The 20,070-nt window shown below is 38.5% G+C and overlaps 1 protein-coding gene across 1 annotated transcript in view; it reads right to left on the reverse strand.

Annotated features, from left to right (window-relative positions):
- col25a1 (collagen type XXV alpha 1 chain) overlaps positions 1-20,070 on the reverse strand; it is a 147,981-nt gene that overhangs the window by 14,634 nt on the left and 113,277 nt on the right. The window contains exons 11-20 of the mRNA XM_028563680.1: positions 19,332-19,376; positions 18,702-18,728; positions 16,160-16,204; positions 8,757-8,789; positions 8,154-8,189; positions 4,628-4,690; positions 3,415-3,483; positions 2,590-2,634; positions 1,887-1,931; positions 732-809 (exon numbers count right to left, since the gene is read on the reverse strand). Of these exons, the coding sequence (XP_028419481.1) occupies positions 732-809; positions 1,887-1,931; positions 2,590-2,634; positions 3,415-3,483; positions 4,628-4,690; positions 8,154-8,189; positions 8,757-8,789; positions 16,160-16,204; positions 18,702-18,728; positions 19,332-19,376 (486 nt within the window). The remainder of the gene's footprint in view (positions 1-731; positions 810-1,886; positions 1,932-2,589; positions 2,635-3,414; positions 3,484-4,627; positions 4,691-8,153; positions 8,190-8,756; positions 8,790-16,159; positions 16,205-18,701; positions 18,729-19,331; positions 19,377-20,070) is intronic.

Consider the following 20,070-nt stretch of genomic DNA (forward strand, 5'->3'; position numbering starts at 1 on the left):
AAAGCATCTAAACAAAGTTTTGTCTTGGAGTTTGTGACATTCCAAAATCTTAATTTTGACATACAGATTTTCATTTTCACTGTAAATGCATATCAGTTCCAAATATCGGTTATCGGTTTCATTGTGCATCCTGTAACACCCTGCAGCACCCTGATATGACATGAACTACTAAGACTATCATTTGAAGTCACTATTCCATTATCTTTAAAGTGATTATTATTGCCATTGTTCATCACATCCCCAACCGGCACCGTCAGACCAAGAGCCTGGGTCTGTCCGAGGTTTCTTCCTAATAGGGAGTTTTTCCTCGCCACTGTCGCATTGCTTGCTCTTGGGGGAATTATTAGAATTGTTGGGGCTTTGTAAATTATATAGTGTGCTCTAGACTTACTCTATCTGTAAAGTGAATCGAGATAACTCTGATTTGATACTATAAAAATAATTGAATTGAACTGAATTGGTATTGCCGTTGAAAAATCTGTATTGGTCGATCCCTACAAAATACAGCACAATTTGCAGCTGTATCTTTTGCAAAATACATGTATTTACATGGCTATCTTTAGTATGGTTTAAGCAGTTAACATAAGGCAAAACCATGTTTTGTGAAAAGAACATTATAACATGACACAAATACTAACAAGAGATACAATTGTGATTACATGTCACTGTGCTATGTACTCAAACAACAAAGCGAACAACAGTAAGGCGTGTTAAGTAACCACTTGTCTGACCTGTAAAGCCTCCTGAATATTTCCATTGTAGTCGATGATTTCAGTGGCTCCTTGGTCTCCTTTCTGCCCAGGGGGGCCCTGCACATTATTGAAATTCAGAAACACATTTAAACACACATTCTTTCATACTGCACAGCCAGATGTGGCGTCATCAGATTTTGCTGGGGCTTCAGCCACGAATGTTTTGAGCGTAGCCCCGAATGTATTTTGAAAAGGTGCCTTATTTCATTGTGCTTTGGCTTTGCACATACTGCTTACAGCCTGTTAAAATAGACATAGGTCTTCCACCTCCGACGTAGAGCAGTGTACAGCCACTTCACTAAACGTTGTCTCATTCAGAGACCAGAGTCTCTAATGGGGCTCTGTGTCTGTCAGAAGGTCTGAGATCTACCGTATCAACAGAGCAATCACCTAATTCACAGCAGGCGATGGTGCAGGTGGATTATTTTCTGAAATATGGTGACTTTATTCTTGTAATAGCCTATTATCACTTTAGTTTTCTCAAAATATCATGACTCCTCCAAATCTCAGAGAACACAGTTATATTTTGAATGTGCACAAAGTTTTGAACATGAGCAGAAATCAATAATTTTCATATGCACATTTAAGGAGGTTACTTCCTCAACAAAAGATACAAAAGAGGAGGGAGGACTAAATGATGCTAGGCTACATGTGTATTGACTCAGATATAATTAGAAAAGCTGATCTACAGGAGAATAAATAGATGAAAGCAATACAGAATGCCTGAGAGCCTTACTGTAATATATTCTATTATGTTTTTATATTTGGACTGTAATTTGTTTCCCTTTACATAAATATATTTCCAGCATAAATTGATTCAGAAAAAGGTATAAATTAATTATTATTAAATAATTCTGGAAACAAAATCTTGGCCTTTAGGGTTGCCAGGCCAGTTATGATTAGGCCAAATGTTGGTGCCATCTAACTAAGATCTACAAACTGGGCAGCTAAAATGAACATACACTGGTCATTAACAAGCTGGGCAAGCAAATCGCTGTTTTGCATTGCATTCAGTTTATTTTAATGGGTCCGAGCTAAGCCCCGAATCTACTCAAGTCCTAGAAACACCCCTGTGCACAGCTGATTTACACTGAACATCAGAGACATAATAATAATAATAATAAACTTGCTTACCTTCGGGCCAAAAGATCCCTGCTCCCCTTTGTCTCCAGTCTCCCCCTGATGTGAGAGGACAAACAAAAATGATTTAAAAAATTGCCATTACCACCATTGCCATCACATATACCTAATTATTATTGTGCAAGAAGTTCTGGTAATACATTTGTGTCATACTATGTTGTGATAAATTTGTAATCACAACATAGTATGACACATACTGTATGTGACTTTTTCACTTTTCTATTATTTTAAAAGATGCTTGCATACAATTGAAATGTCATTTTTTTGTATTCATATTTTTGCATTGTGGACACCTGGGGCATGTGCAGTTGCAAAACGGTGTGCACCGTTTTGCTACGGTTTCCGCGTTGAACGACATGTTTCCTCAGAACGGTGTGAAACGGTGAGCAATGGCTTTGAGATTGAGTTTTCTCTCGTTTGGTGGGTGTGTCTCTTGTTTATTGGCTGTGTCACGGGTGATACCCAATCAGCAGAGACATGTCTGTAAACTCTTGGTAATAAAAAGGCAGAGCGCTTGCGCACACAACAGGGTGTTCAACGCACCGCCATTTCAGTTTAAAAAACATGTGTTGCTATGTTTTGTCGGGGCTGAACATGGCCCTGGTACAAGAACAGGTGCAACAACACACATCAACAACACTGCTAATTAGGGCGCTGTGTTCACCAAATTTAAAGAAAACATATCTGCCAAGCTCACCTTTGACCCTTTAAGACCAGGCGTACCAGCCTCTCCTTGTGAACCCTGCCGTGAGAAAGAAAACCTAGATGATGCAAAGAGTCATGAGGGACAAGCTAAGTACTTGAGATATAAACATGAAATTGAAAAGCATAAACAATTCACTTTCTTTATGGGTTCAATCCAAATTCATCATAAAAAATGTCAATGCATTTCAAATGCATATTTCGCAAAGGAAATATCAACCTCTCGTACTCTTCCCTAGAGAGCAACACAGTCAGCTTCACTGACACGAGCAGCTTTTAATATGCCATAACTGCAGAGCAATGGAGAAAGTGTTTATTATTACTCTGGCATTGATAAAGAAGGGGTTTCACTTTTGGGGGTTTCTAATAGGATGTGAAACAGATCTGCGGGTCGGCTAAGTTTAGACTGGAGCTTAAGCTACCTGCTGAGTCAGTGCCAGACATAAACAATGGTAAACTCATTTATATTTGGTTTATTTTACACAGACTCCAGGGAAAGCCTTGAACTTATTACCGGCTAAAATGGTTTAGCCAGCTTTCTATGTTAACATAACTGAATATTTGATGAATTGAGTGAGCCCTTGCTTTGGGAATGCATTCTCCTTTTTCATTTTTAAAACTCTGGTTAACTTTATAGTGTGTGCTTAAATCAGCGAGGCTCTAGATGGCAGCAAACATCTACTAACTACATGGCTAAAAAGACGGTTGTGAACAAGCAGGACGATTTAAAAAGACATGCTGCTGAATGATCCAGTTTCTTTTCACATAATGTGTGCCATTTGTGTGTGCACACATGCCCGTGTGCACTTGAATAACTGACCTTTGGTCCAACGGGTCCAAGTTCTCCTCTTTCACCTTTTCCTTGTGGCCCGTGGTCACCTCTCTCACCCTACACAGACAAAAGAACAACTGCTCAACAACAGCGCTGATCAAGAACCAGTTTCTCTTTACTGTGAGCAGAAGAGCTCTGATGCATCTTCTGAACATTAGGCATGAACTTCCAATTTACTTAATGTTATGCAGTATTGACATGACTGAAGAATCTACTATAAGAGCTCTCTGCCCTTCTCCCAAGTTTGCTTACTCGACAGATTTACGTGGACTTGTAGATATTTATGCTGAATCAGCACAATCTGTTTCCTGGTAGATTGTGCTCTTTAAAGGTGAAATGTTATTTTTAAGAAAACCCCCAAAACACACATCCACATCAAGCCCTCTTTGTCCTTAAGTTGAATATTTAAAGAAAATCCTTTGTTGTAATTGTGTTCATCTTCTCTTAATATGAAGTGACTTAAAACAGCCAATAGAGGGGGGTGTGGTGTCACTCAGAGCCCATCAAGCTGTATTACTTATTTCTGATACTTAAAACCAAGGGACACCGCCATTATTCATTAGTGTTGAGTCAAGTAGGCTTTGGTTTCCTCTTCAAATGCATACCAAACGCTTACCAATGATAACTCAATCGCAGATATACCTGTAGACTCTTAGTTTGGAAAAAAAACGTTGGCAGTACTTTCTGAAAAACTGACCTGAACATGAAGGAAAAACTATCAGATAAAATACTTTCTGCACTGCTTGTCCTTTTTTTAGCTATACAATGGCATCTGATTAAGCAACAGATGCCAATGCAAGACTAATATATCTTGGTCATGTATCTTGATTATCAATGCACTGCAAACTGATGCAAAAGGACAACGTGAACATTAAATCTAGTATGTCTGGATTATCACCGCTGGCTTCACAGTGTGATAATGCCACGACTCAAAGGAAGCAGTGAGGATTAGCTCATTCTGACCACCTCCAAGTGACATTTTGAAGAAACAGAGGCTTAATCACCTTGGTAAAGTGATAATAACGGATAATGAGACAGTAAATCCAGAGGTATTACTGATTTCAATGACGACCGCGCAGACAGGATGTGATAAAAAGCTGTCAAAGCTGTTGCAACTAATTTTCATCAACTTGAAATATGCACTCTCGCATGGTGATAAACAAGATTACAGTAGTTACTCTGGAAAGTTAAAGTCACCCACCTTAGTTCCTGGGAGTCCTGGAAGCCCTGGCTCTCCCTGGGGACCGAAGAATCCAGGCTCACCCTGAAAGAAAACCCATCAGCAAAAATTACTTTCCACAGGGCATTTTTTGGCGTAGCGCTACCTCCACCCACTGCTAATGAGCGCTAAACACAAACACAAGATGCATGGCCAAACATATTCAAAACGACAGGCATGCATATATTGCTCGCACACTCACAGTCACACATGCACACAAACACACACACACACTCAGGGACATGTGCATAAATCACACACACGGACACAAATTATCAGTGGCTTGTTAATTTATCCCCTGGTTTCACATATATTAATGACTCCCTCTGATGAGACGTTATGACTGACCTTGTTAGAAACTCATCAGGGCACAAGAAGCGTGTGCAAAAACCAGGCTCTCTGCCACTTATGAAGGAGCTTTAACATTTTTCATCTGCACTTATGAGGAATGAGATTCCAGTATGAGGTGTTATGTTTGATTTGCATTACATTTGATTATGACTTAAATGCTATACCATCCCACCTACGGTAGATTAGGCCCCCTGGAAGCCTTTGGAGAGGCAATGGACCCTTGCCTCTCAAACTTTTAAACTTTGATTGGATACACAGCCAAGAATGTGGAGCAGAACAAAGTGCAAGCTGAGCAGAGAGTGCTACGTTAGCAAAATATTGTTAGAATCCATCAAGCATTCAGGCCTCTTAAGTAAAAACAGGAGTATATAAAATGTAAAATGAAGATTGTTTTTTTTACAAGGCCAGCACATAACAAGCACACAAAACGAGAAAAACAAAACCAAAATAGCAACAAGCATCATCTCATCATGCCCGTGTGAGCGTTCCTTGCATTTACGTTACATTTCAAGCCAATGATCTCGAGAAACATTGGCATTCTTTAAGAAAACGATGGCAGTGAAATATTATGTGCCCCTTGTTCACCATCTGCTGTTTTTTTTTTTAACGATACAGTCAATAAGAAAGCACTTTAACACAAGCCTAACTTGAAAAATTTGAAATAATCAACTTCCTCTCGTTAACTAGCAGTAGTTTTAAACACATTTTGCAGAGATTCTCTTGATGCCACCTCCAGAAAGTAGACTGATGTTGTTGCCAGGGATGCAGTGTTCCAATCATTAATTCATAGAACTCTACACTATTCACAAACCTTAATGAGACAGTTTTCTTCTGGCATGTTCAGATCAAAAGCATTGACTTTCTGGCCTTGTCACTTTGCCCGAGCTCCTTCCTTTTCACTGTGCTGAATGTATAGGTATTACTGTGCGTCTGCCACTCAAGCAGATGGAACCTTGCAGTCTAGGTACACATCCCACATGACAGCAAAGGCATTATGAGACCATAATGTGTCATGCATGAGGCATGACGATAGGTCAGCTGAGTTTTGCTCTGAGCTCTGCTACAGACGGGCTGAAGAGGATGGACAGGGACAACACCGGGGCAATGACTGGGGACAAAAACAGCGAAGCATTTACCTTTATCCCTGGAAGTCCAGGCAGCCCTGGAAGTCCTGGCTCTCCCTACACAGGAAGAGTGTGACATGTTACAGCCAAGCCAAGCTAAGCTGAGTCAAGCCTCATTTGTAGGCTCTTTGGGGTTCTATTAGCGCTACACTTTATTTTCTATTTGTGTTTTTTCTGGCTGTCAAGCTGCTGTTATTCTGAAAAGTGGCCTTAAGTGTATGTTGACTGTCATTTGCTTGCGGTAAGCACTAGCAGAAGGTACTGCACATGCACTTTCAAACCAACTCATGCAGCCATGGCTTGACAGCGTGATTAGTGCTTGTTATAACACTCAACTTCACAAAGTGCAACAAAGTTTTATTTTTATGATTTTATTGGTTTGGGCAGGTGCGAAAAAGTTCTGGTTTCTGGAATGAAAGACTGTCAAATACTTTGGATTAAAGTTGCAAAAGCTGTTTGAGAGAGCTGCCGTAGCTTTAAGGTTGTCAGAGTTTGGCAGCGCTGGAAGTCAAGAGTTGTACTATTTCTCGGTTACCAAGGTCGGGTCTTTGTCAAGTTGAGAATGCCAAACTCCCATTATATGCACGTTTGAGTAAGTCATTTGATTCAACTGTGGAAAAATCAGGAGGTCAAGTCTCTTGTGAGGCGTCTCCAAGACTTTCAAAACAAAATGTCTGACTGGATAATTTAACGCTCTATTAAGACTATTGTATTTATGGCATATGAAAAGAAATGATTAGCGGCGCACAAGAATGATCAACTGTAACGTCACTCAGGGGATCAGAGAGAGGGCTGTACATTTCCATTGTGGCTAATGAAAGCATTGTAAAACTAATTAATAAAAGTCTTTCTTTTGGACTGCTACTTCAACACTTAAATGCCATCCGATGATAATGCTTAATAGGGAACAACTCAATCTCATGATGGCCATTTGGTGAGAAATACAATGTGTGAGTGTGACAGCACTAGCAGAACGGCTGTAAAAATGAGAGATAAGAAAAAGCAGTCAAACAAATTGTTTAGGCAATGTGAGTTGTCTTTGCAGCACAGCAGAAAAAAGCTCAAAGCCCTTCTGTCTGACTGAAACCAGTTTGCCCAAACAGAGAAAAGAGAAGGGGGAATTAATGGGGCGCAGCATTTGGGATTAAAAAGTGTAATTAGATGGGGCAGTGGTGCAATCTCGGCAGCAGTCTGGTCAAGGGACAAGTAATGGCTTTTATTTTGCAGGAAAAAAGCTCCTCCTCTGCTGCATGCTTGTTTAGTTTCTCATCAGCAACTGTTTCTTAAGCAATATTCTTCTGATTTCCTTGGAAAATGTGCCAAACACTAGAATAATAACAAGCTGGGAGAGAGAAGTCATAGGCCTACTAACAAACATTGCTTAAACAACGCAAAAGTCCATTGTTGGACTGATGCAAAGCAAAGTAATGTGATTACAAAGAGGTTTTAGACCTCAAGTACAGGTAACAATAAAACGGAACAAAAACACCCAAAAGATTTAGTATATCCAGAGCTGTTAGTATGATACCTGGGACCTTGCACTGGCTCAAATCAAGTTTCAAGCCAAAGTAAATGTAAAATGAGTCGGAGCACTGTGATGTACCAAAGTTCAAGTTGAAGTGTCAGGTTCTGCTCAGTAAGCCCCCCATGTACAGCCATCTTTATTAAACAATGAGGTTCAACTGAGTTTGGAATGCTCTTATCCAAACTTGAACTACTTAATTTTGCACAACAGACTAGAGCTTCACCTTTTATACTGGATGCGTGTATTCACACAGTGATGAAAAATAAAATAAATATGTTCAGCTTGAAACTGAATGTTAAGAATTTTCCGTTACTGCATAGTTGAATATTTTAGTCTCATAGTCACTTTATCAGAGGAGAAACCTATTAACATTAATAAACACTGTATAATCAACAAAATATAGCGTATGGTTAGTCCATATGATTAAAACAGTACTACAATTACTGCTACATCTACTATTATTGATGTACTACTATCTATCTATTGTTTAGCAAAGTGCAATTATTACCTTTAATCCACTTCGTCCAGGCTCTCCAGGTTCACCCTGTAATACATGTAAAAAGTTTGCTTTTAAACTGCTTCATTTCGGGATTGGGCTACACCATCTATTTGTAAATCCATTACTAAGTTTGTGTGTTAAGTCCTTCTTTAAGTTCTTAGAGTACTTTAAATTGATGATTAAGCCAATGTTAGCTTAACATAAGTGATGCTATTTAGACTGTGCTATAACGCTGTAAGTAGTATTATATATTTATTTAGATGTAATTTAAAAAAAAAGTTTACATCACTGTTTAACAACATTTTGATGAAGTATCAGATCAGATATGTCAGCCATATTACGCTTTTACACTTCACTCTAAATGGGTTGTATGTTATCAAGCTAACGTTAGTTTGAGAGTTGGTTCAGTTAGCTAGGAAAACAGTTCGTTACACCTGAAAGTTACCTATGTAAATATCTAGTAATAAATGTTTATGTAAGAACTAGTTAGTTTGTGTAGTGCAAACCTTTTTAATTTAGTGACATTTAATATCCACTTAGTAAATGTGAACTTACAAACAGCTGGTGCAACCGACACATTGGAAAAACCTTTAGCGTTAGCCTAGCTCTCACCTTGATGCCTGCTGCAGTGGAGCCTGCATCTCCCTAAAGAAAGATAAAAAATAAAAAAATAAAAAAACATATAAATGAATTAGAAAAGGTACAACATGGAAAACAGTTCAAAAGTGACAGAGGTTATTCCATGACTGGATGGGGCTTTCTGCACAGGAATAAACATTACTGTGCAATTACAGCTACAAAATATATGAAAGAAGCCTGTTTTTACTGAACGATGCAGAACATAATTTCACAACTGCTGCATTTACTGAGTCGTCTGGATAAAATTGTGTGAAATCCAATTAGAAAGAGGATTGTCTGCTATTCTAAACATTCTAAACATGTTCACATTGAATGCCTTCTCAGAAGTTTGAGACAGCCTTTTTATAACTACAGTGCTGGGAATCATTTGTGAGTGCAGCTGCATACTGGTGATGACATGCAATCTAACACTATATAGAAGAAATCCACAACAGTAGAGGAGGTAAGGGGCTTGAAAGATATACTGTACTAACAATCATTTAACCCCTTTTTTCATTACATCTCCTCAGGTAGGGTATTGAACTAGAAGGAGACAGAGCTACTTACAGTATATCCCATTTTTCCAGCAAAGTCATCCAACCATCCAGAACCCAGGCCCTTTCCAATGCACTGCATTACTACTGCAGCATACAGTAAAAACATACATAAAACAAGGGGCCAATAAGCGTAATTATGGGCGGTTGGTGGGAAAAGGGAGTGGGGAGAAGGAGACTGGGTCTTTAGCTCTGGTGTGGACTCTGTGGTTTCACTACACATACGCCTAGCGCTCAGAAGTTGCTGAAGGAATGCCTCTCGCCCTCAGCTTTTTATGGGAGTCATTACGATGCATAGCACACAAGGCATCTTTAATTGCAGCATTTTTTTGCAGACAATAAATAGTGTTACTGTTTGCAGCTGGGCTTTGTTGCATACTTAAGTGTGCCTCCATCTATATCTTAAAAGTTATCATTCCAATTTTTATATTGTTATATATTTTATTGGGGTACCCCCAATAAAATATATAACAAAATTCTAAGAGGATTAACTTTTATAGTTAGCTGTGTAAATGGGCTCCTCATATTACATTTTCGAAGATGAATGAAAGGCTTTCGCATAATTTTACATGATAAAGTAAAATGTTTTTTGGTTAAATACTTAAGAAACAACATGGATGTCATGTTGTGGTTAACCTAAAAATTCTAATAAAACAGGAAACTTTCTACAGAGGCCCATTATTTGGACTTTCTTTGTCTCATGGTTGAACTGTTTCAACAAAACAAACATCAAAGTCAAAGTGTGGTTTACACCTGTTGCTTTTTGGCAGGGATAGATATGTAAGAATGCCTCACATCTGTACTGAATTGTTACATCTTAAAAAGAAACTACAAAAGATCTCACCTTGTTAAGCTCATAATCAAGCTATGGACTATATGTAAGCATGCTTAACCTTTTTCCCATTATTAACCTCAGCAGGATGAGAGCATAAGGAGCTAATATTGTAGAAAATAAGAATTTACGGCACAGTTTACACACTTTTAATCAAAAAGCCACCATGACCCATGTAAAAACAAATATGAGAGGATGCTACACATGCAATTAACACTTCACTCCCCTGCTGCTGAACTGATAAACACCTTTGACGTTTACTGTCATCAGTGTTGGGGAGTAACTAGTTACATGTAATGGCATTACGTAATTTAATTACAAAATAAATGTAACTAATCTGTTACAGTTCAGATGTAATCCCCAATGTTCATTAATACATTGGGGAATTACATCTGAATATATTCTGTAAAAAGCTAGGCTATATGTTGAATAATATTAATTTTGTTGCTTTGCATGTTTTTATATATATATATAATATAAACATTTCATAAAAAAATTTGAGAAGGGTTCGAACATAACCGTGCAATGCAAAAAATGTTTGCCAGCGGTCAAAATGCTATCAACGTAGACAATTTTGATGTCCAACCTCTGGCTGTTCTTCAAAACAAATGATTATAATCTTAATTAATAATTCATGTGATAAAGGATTTTAAAATGAGTTTGGCATTAGTCATTGTTGAGTACTGCTGTACTGCATTTCGAAAAGTAATTCAAAAAGTAATTAAATGTAATAAGTTGCATTACTTTGATAAAGTAATTGAAATAGTTACACTATTACATTTTAAATAGGGTAACTTGTAATCGGTAATCTATTACATTTCCAAAGTAACCTTCCCAACACGGACTGTCATGACAGCCCTAACACAAGTGATACCAAGCACCAAGAGCCAAGTGAGAGTTTTCACTAGTTTTATCTATTCCAAATGAAGAACTTTGAGATGGAAAAAGTAGTGGAACTGGGAGGTGAGCTGAGGTGTGGCACAGAGTGCTAAAATGTCCCAATTGGGCCAATTACCATGGTGAGGCAGCCTGTGATTTAACCGCAGAGCAGGACGGAGAGCTGTCACCACAGCTCCACTTTATTACAGGCACCCAGAGCTGTCGCTGAATATTGGCATTTAAAGATAATAGCATCAAGATCCCATATGCTTGATAAATCAGGCCATTTTCCAGCTGTTTGCAGAGTGAGAGCGAACGACATTGAGAGGATTAATCAGTGAGCAATGAAGCCAGAGCAGAGTTGTGACAAATGTAACTGTTAAATGTCACCACAGCCCTCAAAACATGACTCCTACTTCATATTGTGGTCATTAGTGAAGATGACCAAATTCAGAGGCCTCAGCTGAATATCGACCTTAGTCACTGAGTTGGAATATATGTGAGGCAACACAGATTATGATTGGCTCCCAGGGCAGAAAGGCCCTGCCAACAGTTGAAACACGGCCAGTTCACAAGAGCTTGGACCGGATCTCAGGATTCAGAAATTATACCAACCACTGTGCCACACCGGCCAGAGCCAAGAGCACAGCCTGGAAGTTCCCAAAACCAATTTGGGAGTTTACTTGGGTTTATTTTCTTTTAACCTTAAAATAATTTTCCTATCTCTGAGGTTTTACTTTTTCAACATGAAGAGTCACAGTTCATTTCACACCTAGTTAAATACTTAGGCAGAATGCATCAGAGGTAAATGGTTTGGAACTAAAGCGTTTAACTGCGGTGATGATTTGTTTTAAATGAGGCCAGAGATGGACATGCAGAGGCTCACAGTTGAGGATGGTTTATGAAAGCAACACAGCAGGTACATACAGATAATGCACACTATAAAGAGTAACAAAGTGAAAGTAACAAAGTGCATTTACTCCAATACTGTACTTAAGTACATAAGATACCTGCTACATTATACCCTTCTCTACACTACATTTATTTGATGGCCATTATTACTTTGCAGATCAAGATTGTACATCTCAAATATATGGTAATCTTAGCCGATGTTATTTTTATTATTATTATTATTATTATTATTATTATTATTATTATTATTATTATTATTGGTTATATACCTTGTTGTTGAGCTCCTATTTCACCTGGTCTGGGTTTTCTGTTTGGCAGTTTGATTAAACACAACAATTATGCACTATGTCAGCACATTAGAAACACATTTTTAAAAGTGTTAAACTAGCTTTTGACACAGGGCCCCTCTGAGACACAGTCATAAAGATTAGGTAATAATGCAGCAACTGAGATGATGTATTTTAATGGTGCAAATATTCAAAGCTTCTCTAAAGCTAACTAATTAACATGCTATATCTTTATTTGTTCAACCCGTACAAAAACTGAAGCATTTCTTGGCAAGGGCCAGTTGCCAGGCAACAAATGGAGACTCCAGGAAGTTACTGGTCCTGGCCAAGAAATAGATGGAAATAACCACCCATAAAATGGCGAATTATCGGGTTACTAAATGAGCTTTATAGGGTTCTGGTAGGAGGGATATTGTTGCTTTTGGACAGAACTAACCTGGAGGTTTTTCTGTCTCCAGTCTTTATACTAAGCTAAGCTAACTTGCTGCTCGCTCTAGCTACATATTTACCGTACAGTCATAACTTTCTGCAAGAAAGCTAATTAGCTCATTTCTCAAAATGTTGAACTAGTTCTTTAAACAACTGCAAATAATATGAAGTATTATGAGTAAAATTTAGTAACATAATACAATACTATAATGCATAATAAGTACTTTTACCTTTGATGCTAGTACATTTTTACTAATAATATGCAAGTACTTTGACCTACTTAACTCACTTTAGTTGTAATAGAATACTTTTACACTGTGATATTATTTATGTAAATGATCGGAGTACTTCTACCACTGACTACAAATGCACAGAACATCCAATAATGAATGGTGGCATACTATAGGTGTTCTCTCATCTAAGGCATACATCCTCATATTTTTGTCTTTCATGATCCAGAGAGCAACTGATGGTGGGCCAGATGTACTAACGCTTTTGTGCCCACTTCAAGTGTATTTGTTTCGCAACGTGCGCATAAAAGCATGGCGAGGTAGTTACAAACATGCCGCACTGAGGTAAAAGCACAGACTACTTGTTGCGGGAACTGAAAATGGAAAATTGCGCTTTTCAATGTCATGCATATGCATTCACGGGAGGGTCAAGGGGAAAGTGGGAGTTTCCCATAAAGAGATGGGAGGAGAAGCGTAAGGTGCGCCTAATTATGTATTCCGCGGTATGTACAAAAACCGCCTGTTAAAAAACGCGCCTCTATTTTGCGGTGAAAAAGGAGACAAGCTGAAAAGATTTTTGCCACAAGGATCACACTTTTTCAGTTGAGTGAACACAAAATCATTAAGTGTTACAGATTAAGCAGCCATGCAATATTACAGTTACTGGAAGAAATCAAAGATGACATTGAATCTCTGACTCAGCGTTCACATTCCATTCCAGCAGTTGTTAAACTCCTCGCTACATTACAAATATTGGCATCAGGATCATTTCAAACAGTCACAGCATCAGCTGGGAGAATATCGCAGTCTGCACTCAGCCATATCATAGCGCAAGTACTTGCTACAGCGCAATTTACGGTATAGTGGGCGGAGAAAGGCGCTGATTACCCGATGAACTGCAGGGTTGGTAAATTTTTATTTATTATTAGTTTATTTGTCAGGGACAATGCAGCGCACATTATTCCATACATAATTATCATAATCAAAGCCATAACAATATGTGTAGATGTGTTGCATAAAAGGTTTCTAGCCAATTGGCTAATTTGCAACCCCAGTCCCTGGTCAAGCCTTTCTAAAAAAAATAATCCAAATATAATTTTTAAAAAGAACTACATAGTGTGAGTTACACAATCATGCAGCAAATACATTGCATCAACATTTCACAGAGTCGTGACCACATTACACAAATACGACGTAAACTGAAGTATCACAGCGTGCGCTTTCTTAGATTAGATTAGATAATACTTTATTTATCCCACAATGGAGAAATTCACTTATTACATAATAATTCTGCGGGTTAGCCATGGCGCTGATAACGCTACATTCGCAAATGTACGTACATCTTGCCCTGTGTCTTCTAGGATGGGAGGAAGAGAGATTTATACTTGTGTTTAGGAGTGAATGAGCGTGTAACAGAATATGTCCTGTCATTTCGTCTCTTTCACACTCTGCAGAACCCTCGCCGTCAAAACAATCTCCCTTTGTATCATGCAAAGCCCGGTCCGACTGCTTGTGCTGCAGTTTCTCTCCCCCCTCTGCACTCCCTGAGGTCTCTCTGCTCAACATACCAAAACTTTCCCTGCCTCACCTCTCACCCAGTGTTACCACATTTTCCCCGCAGTGCGTGCTGTGTATTGTTAACTTTGGCATCTTTAGCAAAGGAAGACTAAAGATGCCCTCCCCTCCTATGTCCACTCTACTCGCTGGTTTCCTATTCTGCCAGTGAAACAGTAATATCAGGGATGAGCAGTTGATCAGACAGTCTGATGACAGAGGCTCATTTAACGAAATGAGTTTTCTCCTCTAGCAATCCTTGTGTATCTGACATATGTTAAACTCATCTGGATGTATACTGAGTTATATCTTGATTGAAACACAATTATTCCTACCATATGTTGTGCACTATGCTCACTTTTACATCCTGACATTGACGATCTGAGAAGATGAGGTAATCCAAATCATACTAATCAAAAAAAGGTTTCCAGGACTTTACACTACCTTCTGTCTCGTTTTATTGCAAAATACATGAATCTGCTCTTATAGAATGAATGGCAGGTCACTGGCTACAGAAGTCTGAATTCCCATGGTACTCAATTCCACTTTTTCTTATACACTCCTGCAGCGAAAATCCATTTTTTCCCTTTTACTGCGTTGAGGTAGACCAGATCAAAGCGGTGCACGAGCCACAGAGTTTTATCGCCCTCCACTTTCCTTTTGTTCACTCATTTTTTGCAGATGATATCCTGCATCTGTTTCCCTCAAATGGTGTCTTTTTTGGCAGCCGTGTTCGGCAGTCTTTAGTGCCTATAAAGTGAGAAGTTATCAAAGTTGTTTTTCGCTGAACAGCAATAAATTGGCAGTGACATTTTGAGTACACTGCTTCTAGTCAAATGCTGGTCTATCAGTTATATCTATTTTTTTATCTGTTTTTATACCTAAATCAGTATTTCTAGCAAAAAGAAGCATCTTCAGTGTATAAAAGAGTATTTTTTGTGTGCTGTCTGTTCTTAGTATGTATTATAATTTTTTGGCAACTTTGAAAAAATCTTTTCCCAGAAGTGTGAGCCATTTTTGCATGGGCTGAATCCACATTTTCAAAGACTCTTCTATTCCAATCCATTATTGTTTGGTTTCTGAAATGCTTTAAAAACAAGTTTGATGGGTAAAGAGGCCCAAATTCTGTCACAAGGTCAGCCAATACAAATAAGGCTGCGACCTATTTTCATAAATGCTGCTTTAACAAAATAATAACAGCAAAGGCAGCATAACAACTCCTGGATAGGATGCATAATTTGCCTCTGAGCATGATGTCAATGTACAAACACAAAACAAAAGATTTGTTTTTCTCCCTAAAAGCAAAAGCTTTTTGGACAGAGACAATGAATCTATTACTTTAGCTCTGAACAATCTGTCCAGCAGAGTCCCACTCTGCCTTTTGTTAGGAATGGATCCCAACTTGACAAGCGGTCTTGATGATAAATGGTCCCAAATTAATGCAGAAAAATGTAACGTCAGCATTGAATTGCAATTAAGTCCACATTAAGCACTAAGGACACATCAAGTGCCAGGATGATTGCTGTTGTGCAGCCTTGACTACAGCTGATGGCACTTGACCTCAGCTACTTCTGCTGCTCTCCACAGATCTCCTCTCAGATGGCTAACATTAACTCTTTTTTTTTTTATGTTTTCCGGCCAAAGCCAGACTCTGCTGTTTCTCTGTGCAGGTTTCAAGACATAAACAGAGGGAAGGAAAGGTAAAGTGGAATTTACATACCTTCTCTCCCATATCACCTTTCGTTCCGTCTTCACCCATATCGCCCTGTTATGAAATCACACAGAGATAATCATATTCAGCATATTGATCGCAAATGAGGAAACTGAGAATCTAAAATCTAAAGATAAAGATATTAAACATGACATGCCAAATTGTTTTAACATGCATAACACACAGTAGACCTTTGACAGTTATTATTATGCGATTGACTGCCATGTAAAACAGCATAATGGATGCTTGGAGAAAAAGACAAGGATATTGTAGCAAAGACAAAGTACCATTACTGTACATATTAAATTCACTTTGGTCATTAACTGAGTCATCACACATGGTTCAAATATGATTTCAGGTGACATAACAATACACTCTGTGGGGCATTGTGGAGGTCCTAAACTCCTGGCATCAACTGCAAAGAACTTCAATTTTAAACTCAAAGCTTTTCCATCACAGCTGTATGAAATAGATCAAATATCAGGGCTGTTTTAAGCCAGGCTAGCAGCAACGTGGCACTATGGATGGCAATGTCGGTTTGGTCCAGACTGAAATATCTCAACAATGGAAACATTGTACAGGCATTCATGGTTCCTAAACAATTGATCCTAAATGACTTTTCCTCTACACCATGTAGACACCACGAGGATGACATTTGTGGTTACGATGTCTCAACAGATTTGATGGACTGCCATGAAATGAGATACATAGCTTCATGTCCACCTCATGGTGAATCAAATAACGTTGTTGATCCTTTAACCTTTTTAACTATCATCAGTTTTTTGGGCTAAATAGGTGCAAAACGAATTCCATTCAGTCCATCAGCCTCAGCTGTTTTTACTGTGCTTACACACTAGGGCTGAACAATTAATTGGAATCTTATAAAAATCGCAGTATGCACTTGTACAATATCCAATTCGCAGGAGGCGTAATATGTGTCAAAATAGCATTCTGAATTATTATTGTGGTGCTGCAGAGATGTCCCGGCCTACAAATTGTATTTTACATAGCTAAGAACAAATCTTGGTTTGGTACATTTGTCATAATCACAATTAGATATTTTCCCCAAATTGTTTAACCCTATTACACACTACAATAAGATGGTGAACATGGTAAGTATTATTCTTGCTTAGCATTGTTAGCATTTAGCTAAAAGCACTAGTGGTAGGCGATACCTCAAATTTGTTTATGATCCGATACCAGGTAGTACCAGGGCCACAATCACTTATATGTTTCTAATTTAAAGGTGAGCAAATCCAGGGATTTAAAATAAAGGGCTGCGTCCTTGTGGAGGATATTATCCTCATGATGTCAGAATTTCAAGAAAATGAGCCTACTGTAATGAGCTCTGTGCTTCTCAAACAATCAGTTTTAGAGACTGGCACTGCTTTCTTGAATTTGCCTTCTGGCCCTTTAGTGAGCAACCAATGCCAAAAACAACAGTTTAAGTTAACATATTTGGCTCCCCTCAAAATAAAAGCTCATAATATTTTGTAGTGAATTTCAGTGCTGTCTTTGGCAGTCTTGAGACTGACTTTCACTTTTGATAAATCCACATGGCTTTTTATTAAGTAAATGATAGCCTAATTAATTGTGAATCATACAATGACTAACAATTCCAAGGATCTGGAATCAAAGGTTGTGTCCTTGTGGAAAATAAGCTTATTGTTACAAGCGCTATGCTTGGCATCAAGTGTTCTGTATTATCATTTTCCATCTATGAAGTTAAAATGACTACTAGCATAGAGTCAGAAAATAACTTGCTTTTCTGAATTTTCTGGCAGTTTATGTTAACAGATCTGGCTCCTCTCTAAATACAAACTTGGAAGTATTTTTATATTTGGTTGCATCCTGTGACAAAAACAAGGGATGACGACATCCCGGCTTCAGTTTAACCTGATTGACCTGAACTCATGCCAAAGCAATTTCCTCTAGATGCAGTTTCTATAACTGCAAAGTGAGCCATTATTTGCATCCTTTCTCCACAGAAGACCCATGATGCTATGAGCGGTGGTTGCTAGGAGATGGGCTATGGGGCCGCACAGCCTCATTATTACAGTGAATCAGGTGTGTTAATGACAGAGAATAAGTCTCTGATTCGAAGAAAAACATCTGAGAACAAGTGCCAAAAGGCCAGTTTTTTGGTCGATGAACACTTAGTCATCACCTCCCTCCCCATCCTGTCTCACTCTCGACTCGGTCAGTGTTCACACCTCCCACCCACTACTGTCCAACAACAGCGAATATGGGCACCATTAGAATTAGGGAATGGAGAGAATAAGGCTGCTTTTCCTCACTGATGCTATTGTTTGTGTTCAGCTTGATGGTCTTCTCCAAGGCCTGGAGTTGGAGAAATTGGGTTGAATTTTGTGACTCACTGAATCACTGACTTACTGATGGCTAAATCTCAGAAGGGAGTCACATTTAAAAAAAACAAGCTGGAGTTGTGAAGCAAAGGCAGAGTTGCCGTCATGACGGCTGTTCTAGCACATGGTGGAATATCAAGATTGATGCTATCAATAATGTTTGGTGATCTGAATTAGCACTTTACCTTTTCACCTCGCTCTCCTATTTCACCCTGATGGGAAAGAAAGCAGAGTATTAAAGAGAGAAAATCTCAGGGGGAGTTGGGTTCAGTTGGGGAATTATTGCAGCCACTAAGGGTCAGATAGTATCTGGGGTTAAATTCATGTTAGATTAGGGAAATTCTCTTGTTTATGGCTGCTTTTTCCCCAGACAGACCCTCGACTATCAGCTTTTTAAAACTTGCACAGTCATTACGGAATGTTGTCAATATTAACAGGCCAGAATCGGACTAAAAGGGTATTTCCCCAGAATTCCAATTAGGTAAAGCCTATATGTAGGTACCACTATTACATTTAATTACACACATGGACATCTGCTATGAAGAGAACATGTTCTTATTCATTTACTGGCAAATATGGATCATGTTAACATGATATCAAACAAAGGTCATGTGTATGTATGTTTTATTAAAGAAGAATGAAAAAACAAGTTTATAAAAAAAATGGCAAAAAGTGTCCAAAAGTAAAAAAATAAGTCTTGGTGGATGGTGTTTGTGATAGGAAAGGATGAAAAATTATAAACTTTACAACAACAAAAATAAAATCGGCATGAATATACAAGAGTTAAGAGCACACAGAATGTGTGCGCACCAGACCTTGGCTCCGGGGACACCGTCCAATCCTGGGATGCCAACATCCCCCTATGGACAGCATAACATACACACAGTGGCAGTATTCAGTGTGCTGTTTCAGCAGTGTGAACTCTGGTTTAGGTCAGGAGATACAAAAAGCCTCACATTTTATTCGTTAGAGATAACCTCTAACCTCAAGAGAGGCTAAACTTCTGTTGTAACTGGAGAGGTGTTATGCATTTGCAGGATAATTGATAACAGAGCAGTAGATAGAATAGATAATGTATTTTGCTATAGTCTATTGCAAGGAATTGACTATGCACATAGTACAGTACAACTACAGATTTATGAAATTATTTAGTTCAAGTATAAAATAGTCCAGCTTTAACTGGATTACTCCAATTAATTTATCCCAGATGGAAAATAAAGCAATCTACTATTTAAATTAAAATACATGTCAATGGGCTGCCCAATACTGGCCGCATTGTAGGGAAAACTGGGTTATTACATTTTGGTAACAAACTTACTGTACTGTTTATTTTTCTTTGTCAGTTTCTTATTGTTTTCATTATTCCCACAATGCTTTGTTTTCCTGAAGCATTTTGGAAATATCAGTGCGTGTGTGTGTGTTGTGTGTGTGTGTGTGTGTGTGTGTGTGTGTGTGTGTGTGTGTGTGTGTGTGTGTGTGTGTGTGTGTGTGTGTGTGAGAGAGAGAGAGAGATCTGTGTATAGGGTGTGTCCCCTCAGCTACACACTAGTGGTG

The sequence above is a fragment of the Perca flavescens genome, chromosome 19, assembly GCF_004354835.1.
Source record: "Perca flavescens isolate YP-PL-M2 chromosome 19, PFLA_1.0, whole genome shotgun sequence".
NCBI lineage: Eukaryota > Metazoa > Chordata > Actinopteri > Perciformes > Percidae > Perca > Perca flavescens.